Source organism: Dromiciops gliroides, chromosome 3 (assembly GCF_019393635.1).
Source record: "Dromiciops gliroides isolate mDroGli1 chromosome 3, mDroGli1.pri, whole genome shotgun sequence".
Taxonomy (NCBI): Eukaryota; Metazoa; Chordata; class Mammalia; order Microbiotheria; family Microbiotheriidae; genus Dromiciops; species Dromiciops gliroides.
Window position 1 is genome coordinate 247,736,863 of NC_057863.1, and position 8,278 is coordinate 247,745,140.

General features: G+C 36.0%; 1 protein-coding gene across 2 annotated transcripts in view; it reads left to right on the top strand.

Moving 5' to 3' along the window:
- The window catches only part of GABRB3 (gamma-aminobutyric acid type A receptor subunit beta3), a 276,919-nt gene extending 271,668 nt beyond the window's left edge, over positions 1 to 5,251 (top strand). For both annotated transcript variants that reach the window (XM_043994838.1, XM_043994839.1), the window contains one exon: positions 296 to 5,251. In XM_043994838.1, coding sequence (XP_043850773.1) covers positions 296 to 637 — 342 coding nt within the window. In that variant the 3' untranslated portion in view covers positions 638 to 5,251. The remainder of the gene's footprint in view (positions 1 to 295) is intronic.
- The last annotated feature ends 3,027 nt before the right edge of the window (positions 5,252 to 8,278 follow it).

An 8,278-nucleotide genomic window follows, 5' to 3' on the forward strand; every position in this document is an offset into this window, starting at 1 on the left:
AGTTTTCCAATAATGTGTTGCATTCTTATTGTGGAATTTCAATTTTAAAAAGTCCTTTTATTTGATTTCTTTTCATACATAAATTTTTTTTAAATCAAGGGCAATAGATGTCTAAACCAGTTAAAATTCCCAAAATGACATTTCCCAATAGAATGAAGCACTGAATATGAGATATGTGATTTCCCATGATATGCTCAGAATCAAACACATCAATGGCCTACCCTCAGTTTGGAATATGAATATTAAATTTATTGGCACTTGAGTTGTCTGGTAATATGCTATCTCTTCCAATTAGGTGGATGCTCATGGAAACATTCTGTTAACGTCACTTGAAATTCACAATGAGGTGAATGAGGTCACAGGAGGCGTTGGAGATTCCAGGAATTCAGCAATATCCTTCGACAACTCAGGAATCCAGTACAGGAAACAAAGTATGCCTCGAGAAGGGCATGGGCGACATATGGGGGACAGAAACATACCGCACAAGAAGACCCATTTACGGAGGAGGTCTTCACAGCTCAAAATAAAAATCCCCGACTTAACGGATGTGAATGCCATAGACAGATGGTCAAGGATCGTGTTTCCATTTACTTTTTCTCTTTTCAACCTGATTTACTGGCTGTACTATGTTAACTGAGTGACTATACTTGGTTTTTCACAGACTCCATTTAACACGGAGTGAAATATTACTCTGCCTGTCATTTTTATACCTATATATAAATACACACACACATATATATACATACGCAATTGTATATATATGTGAACTTTCTCAACATATATATATAAATACACATGTATATGAGAATGTATGTGCATATGTTTATATACACAGGTCTACATAACCATGTGTATGGAATACAAATGCACATACATGTATACATTCAGCAGCTATGGACAATTGAACACAGAATGCATATCAAAGGAAGTGGGTGCATTTTTTAATTGAAAGGGACAGATATCATCTAAATATTTCACCTTAAGAATGAGGGAGTGTTACATAATATCACCCCTAAGTACATCTTAAGTTATCATAAATTAGACATTTTCAGTACAGGTTTTCAAAACCTTGATTACTTAAAGCTAATGTATTCTTCAAAAACCCATCCAGTGGTACTGCTAGTTTAAAATGAGTCACTTCTCTTTCATTTCATATGCTTTGTTTTATTGAGCTAAGTTTTCTTTGCTCATTTGGTTTGTAAGGTTTCTTTTCATCTTCCATGCGTGTCATTTTTCAGTGATCATTGACTTGGATTAAATAGTCACAGAAAGAAAGCTGTCCTGTTGTTTAAGATGCTTACATTAATATGTTCAAATCCTCATCTTTTGAAAAATCCATCTGTGGTGAAAGGAATCTCATTTGTAAGTATAGTAATACACAGTTTGGGGTTGTTTTTTGTTTTGTTTTGTTTATTTTGGTACACTTGAACTGACTCCAGCTTAGCTGAACTAAGGGGAAATTTTTAGCACATTTTGGTATCATTTTAGTTGACATTTTAATGCCCGAAAATGTGTTCTGCATCTCTTATAGATTTCTAAGACTGATATCTAACAGAAAGCATAGAAGTCTCAGGTTATTTGTTACCCTAACATGAAAACCATCTAGACTTTTTTTTTAAATTTGTGTTGACATTATCCAACATTCTTAAAACATTGTATGTTACTATAAAATATATTTGCATAATATGCATACATATGTATATTTTATGAAGACTTTCTTTCTTATGCTTGCTACTGTGGCAGCATGCTATGTCATATCTTTTCTTCATGTGATGTGACTACTTTTTTATTATCTGGAATTAAGACTTAATCTAAAATGCTTTTACTGTTGAAACACAACAATCAAGACATATACTCATGGCCTTTATTTCCATGTCAAACATATGCCATAAGGAACACAACAAAATACTCCTGGGACAATTGGGATGCTGCAATCAGCAATCAGCAAACTAACTAATGCATGGCATTTCATCATCAAAAACATGCCACCATTTTTCTTTTTTTAGGCAAATGTTATTGACCTGACAAAACAGCACGCTCATTTTTTAGTTTCTTTTTGAATCCATCTCCTCATCCTATCGACTTTTTAAAGCTAGTAGATACAAGTCAAGGTGCACTGGTTTCATAGATGCAACCTTAACTTGCTATTTAGACAACTAGATCTTTCTAAAGAAAAAAAAGATGATATATTTTTTGTAAACAATATTTCTATCACAGACATCCATAAATGGACATGACTACGGTCCTATAAATAGGTATCAAAGTGGAATTAAGCATTTGGAGAAAAAAAAAGCAAAATGTGCAGGAAAGAACTGCTAAATTTCCTTTTGAGATGAAACCTATCCATAGATTTCCTGGCTGCTATTGTCTCAAAATGTTGCATACGCCCCAGCTGCCTCTGTTCTGTCCAACACACAGGAGCAGTCAGCCAGATTCTTATCTAACTCTCTGACCCCTGGATTTCATTTCAATATTGATAGGACCTATACCACCTGGGATGTTACAAGGATGTACAAGTTGCCCAGTATTACTTCTGTGGGAGTTCCCTTCAGTGGTCATTACAACCTTTGATTTGAAGGAGTAGATAACAGCTGCTAGATTCACTCTGGGATTAAATCAAACACACAAAGTCTAATGCTGGAAGCAATTCCTTTTTTTTTTTCCTTTCCCCTCCCTCTCCTTCATCCCCCACTTTCTCCACTCTTCTTCCTCTTCCCTCCCTCAAAATAACAACAACAACAACAACAAAAACCCATCAATAGATTTTCTCCAGTTTTAATTTACATGGAAGCTAAACAGGTTATTAAAGATATGTGCTTATATGGGTTTTTCTTTGTCACTCTCAGGATAATAATATGGATTTATAAAATATGAACAGATTGGGAAAATCTTGTGAGTGGCCTTATCCATTGTAAATGTTTTAAAGAAAAGAGATGTTGCTGAAGATCATATCTTTTTCAACACTTCCGCTATTTTTCTGTGTCCAGTGACTCAAGGTTGGAGCTCCACATATATGAGGGACTCAAAATGCAAAGGATGTGAAGAAAGCAGTTCATTGTGGACATTTGGAATCTTTAAATGCACAATGCATACTGTTCAGAACTGTGCTATTAATCCTTTCTTGAGGATGGAGTAGGGGGAAGAGAGGATGGGGAGAAGTTAAAAATATATACATATGTGAACTTCAAGTTCATGAACAGCAATGGCAGAGAACCTTTAGACCTCAAAAGAGCTCCTGCAATCCACTTTACAAGTTTTCCTTGGTATAAATTTGCATGGTAGGTAATAATAGCTTTTGAGCTTTTTATATGCATTTGGCAATGAGATCGGGATTCACAACTTTGTAGACATTGCAACGAAGTAAATACAATGGCTATATTACATATTGTATTTGTAACTATATATATATATATACATGCATACATGCATACATACATATATTCGATAAAAAACCTTTTTCAGATCCATGGGCATGTGTTTGCTTTACCCATTTCAGGGGCAAACAATGTTTTTCTTCTGATAAAAAGAATTGTAGAGTCTGCCTAAACTTGTTTCATAAAGCAGCAGAAAATTCGGGAATGAGCTTTTTTTTTCCTACCATCATGACCCAGACTAGTTGAATTTGCTTCCCAACACTTTTCTTTCAGTCTCCAGACCAACATGGCTTCTCACGAACCCACAGCAGCTGTTCTAGTCATTGAAGGAGCTGTACAGATGAGGCCCAAAACTAGAACTCTAGAATTAAAGTTTAATTGTTGTAAGGCCTCATCAGGGGTTGTAAAGAAAAGGTTGGTGAAGGGACTTGTATGATTACTTATCTGAGAATTTGAAAGGAAGTTTAAAAAATAATCATCAGATTTCTAGGTAGGCTAATATATATATGTCTTTTCAAAAAAATGTTCACAGGTCCTCAAAATATACGGTCGAGTTCTTGTGAAATGTCTTCTTATTACCCAGACTCACCTACTCTTGAGTCGATTCATAGTCACCCAATTGTACTACATTACTTCAGTGGGTGTGGGTATTCCATTTGATGGTGCAGACCATAAACCACCTATGACTTCTTAGCGAATGTCATTATCACCCATGTCATTCCATAAATACTCCATCTATGATCCATAGCATGGTTAACCTCTTAAGTAGGTGTTACTCTTGTTACCCCTAACCAGCATCTTAATGGGGTTTCATTGATTGGATCATGTGTCACTTACGTAAATGTCTTCACTAAAATTCCAGAGCCTAACATAAAGTTAGGAAATCCCAAATAAAGTTAGGAAGAAGACCTGAAGTTCCAGTCGGTTATGTTAGAAAAGTCACACCTACAATGCCCTTTACTTTTAGGCCACTGACTTATCCTTATGCTAGATCCTAGACCTAATTTTGTCAAATTTTGCTTTTAAGTGTTTTCACCTAGAATACTGAAGAGGTGATTCCAGACTGGCTGGGTGCCACTTTAATAGGAATGAGCATGATGTACCTCTAGGTGCACTATTTTGGGCACCCTGCAGTTATTCCTATCTGGGGTTTTTTCTGGGCAATCTGGCCTTGTGACAATGTTTTTAGCTGAGGAACTTTGAATATCTTGGCTTGAAATTATAAACTGTGCCATAAGTATTGTTTTAATCTGGTACTTGATTTATAATGCTGATCTTTTAATGAAAGCAAATTGGGCAATAAATTCACTTATCATATTGTTCCTTTGGAAATTCACTCTTATTATTTCCTCAGACTGGAAAGTAATATCTATAGAAGTGATTCCTCACTCTCACCCTTACCCCAGGATACTAGGATGCCCACTGAATAATTACCTCTTCTACTGTACTTAAAAGGCAACATGATGTCCTTTACAAATTCATATTAACTTGCCTGGACAAGTGGTTTCTTCTCAGAGACTAGTTTGCATATCATGCCTCACCCAGGACTAGCCCCATATGTGTGCTCTCATTCTCATTTCATATTTTCACTTTACAAGTCCATGAGGGCATTCAAGGCAACTACAGGACTATCCTGAGTTACAGCCTGAAGAGTCTGAAGTAGAAATAGATAACTGTGTTGTGATAGCTAACTCCTATGTTAATGACATCCCATTGTAAAGATAAATTAAAGCCCAGTTTTGCTTAAGCACATTTATGTATATATTCTTTTGTATTATTTGACATGAAAAAACAAACAGCAAAACTGAGTGATAGACAAAATATGAGCAATGTTGATGAATGAATACTAATTTATTAAAAAAAGGACTAAATTATGACTTGTAATGATTCATTTGGGGGGGTCACTATTTTTAATTTGCTTATTTTTAACCCTAAGATATTTGACTTTCATATTTAGGTTTGGGGTTTCATTAAAAGCCAGAGGAAATATATGCAAACTGGGCCGGGTAAGAAAACAAATCAACATAAAAGTACTGTTCATCTGTAGAAACATGGGAAATATTTATTCCTTTTTTAGAAAGGTTATGAGGACAGGCAGCTAGTTGGCACAGTGGATAAAGAAAGCACCAGCCCTGGATTCAGGAGGATCTGAGTTCAAATCCAACTTCAGACACTTGACACTTACTAGCTGTGTGACCCTGGGCAAGTCACTTAACCCTCATTGCCCTGGGAAAAAAAAGGAAATAAAAAAGTTTATGAGGAAGGAAATGGTCAAAACTATCCATAAACCCAGGGGTGTACTGGTGAATGTTTAAACAGCTCTCCAAGAAAAAAAAAAAAAGCAGTGCACAATTAAGTTCAATCTACATTATTAAAATTGTCTCCATCACTTTCTTAAATCTAGAGAATCAATAAAACAATAAATCAAGCCCTGATTTATAGAATTTGCAATTCTGATATCAGAGGTATAAATACTCACACTGAAAACTTAATAATTAGCTTAGTGGGTTGGAGCTGGCTCCATTACACCCCTGCTTAAGACCCTGTTCTGAATTTTAATGACTGTCAGATTCCCGAAGACTCCCAGGGTAAATCCGTAAGGTTGCAGTAAATACATTTCCTCTTTTTTTCCCTTTCCTTGGTGGTAAGAAATAATAGGTGAGTGTAATATGTACTGAACAAAACACAAACTTATTATCTTAATATTACTAACCTATCTATATCCCTACATCTTATTCTGAGAAATAAGGAAAGGATTGACACAAATTATCATATAACTCAACCCTAACCTAACCTAACTTCACTCAACTTTATATCAACTTTAAAGGAAGAGATTCCCACAGTGGTTACTATCCCAGATAGATTAAGAGATGATAGACTTATAGATTATATACATATGTGTGTGTATATAGATAGATAGATAGATAGATAGATAGATAGATAGATAGATATAGATATATAGATATACACACACAGATCAATAGAGACAAGTGATAAAGATCAGATATTTAAAAGATAGAAAGAGATTTTTTAAAAAAGAAAATCCATGTACTTGGGGACTTTAAGGAACTTATACTTCAAATTCCTCTTTTGTGAATTAAATAATAGAAATTTCTAAATTTTTCTTTGCAGCTAATGCTTTTAGTTATTGAGAAGACAGGATTCATTGGAAAAGACCCCAATGCTGGCAAAGACTGAAGGCAGAAGGAAAAGGGACAGCAGAGAATGAAATGGATAGATAGTGTCATGGAAACAACAAAAATGAACATCGAAAGAATTCAATAGTGGAGGAGAGAACAGCCTGGCGTACTATGTTCCATGGGGTCACAAAGAATCAGACATGACTGAACAATAAATTATCCCAAATCTCTGAAGATGGGCATTTTCTTTGATAAAAACTAAGTCATCTTTCAGCTTTCTTTTCAGTTTTCTCTTGCAAAAGAGAAAATGACTAGTTTATTTTCAGTTTTAAAAAGGATTGAGTTGGGCTAAGGTAACTAATAGTTTGAATTTCCCTCTCTCTCTAAACATGAATATATGTGTCTATAGTGTGTACATTTACATACATACATACACACACAGACAGACAGACACACACACACACATATATATATGTATATATATGTACATATACATGTATTTATGCATGTATATAAATGCCGGGTTCCCTATCTTACCCAGCATGAAGGTCAGTAGCTATTCACAGACCCAACCCATTATGAATGAGCATAGTTTAACCCCCATTTCAGACCGGGGTTATTTTATCCCTCCTTAGACAATTTGGACTCCACCTGTCTGTCTCCCAAGGACTCACCACAATGATGCAAGACAGGTAAAAAACTGATTCCCTTAATCCAGGGAAGCTCAGCACTGTTAAACTCAAGTATCTACTGGCCTTAGCCTCCCTGGTGGTGGGGATTAAAGGTATATGCCACCATGTCCAGCTAAGAATTGACTAGTATATTGTGTAACTGGTTCTAAAAAGATGCCTAATTTTTTTTTCCGTAAACAATGCTGATTCTTTTTTTTTGCATTGTGAGATTTAAAATTGGATACAAGAGAATTAAACTCCCTTTTAACCTTTCCCTTATATATCTCCCAGACCAAAAAGTGAAAGAAGCCTCTGAGTTTTAGTTAGAGCTTTTATTGTTTGGGAATTACTTAGCCAACAAAACAAGGTGATGTTGATTAGAGAGATAGGAAAGTAGAAATACAAATATATAGTCTTAGATCTAAACTTAGTCTATATTCCGTATAGAACTCACCAAAAACCCTTATAGAACTCACCAAAAACCCTTATAGAACTCACCAAAAACCGTTATAGAATTCAGCAAAAACCCAAGGCCACCTCTGAGGCTGAGAACCGCGTCAAGCACGTGCTGTTACGGAGAACCGGGCCGAGTCGAACCTGAGTCAGCGTCTGTGTGTGTAGAGCAAGCCAGCGGGTGAGGAGAGGGGAAAAGAGATATCACTTCCGTTCTCTCCTTGCCTTTAAGCTCGCACCCCGGAAGTGGAGTGCCTAGCAGACGCAGGGGTGGCTCATCATGGTCTCCTCCCCAAAAGGGTGGTCCTTCAAAAACTGGTGTCCTAACCGACTGTTAAAAGCTTTCACTTTTTTACCACAGCATGAATGGGGCAAAAGGAAGCATGTTTTCAGATAGGTGTGACATATTCAATTATAGGACAATCAGGATGGTGAAAGGTCTTCAGACCATGACCATGCCATAGGAGGATTAATTTAAGGACTGGGGACGTTTAGTATGAAGAACAGAAGATAAGGGAGAGCATGATAATTGTCTGCAAATATTTGAAATGGTATCTTTTTTTTTTTTTTTAGTGAGGCAATTGGGGTTAAGTGACTTGACCAGGGTCACACAGCTAGTAAGTGTCAAGTGTCTGAGGCT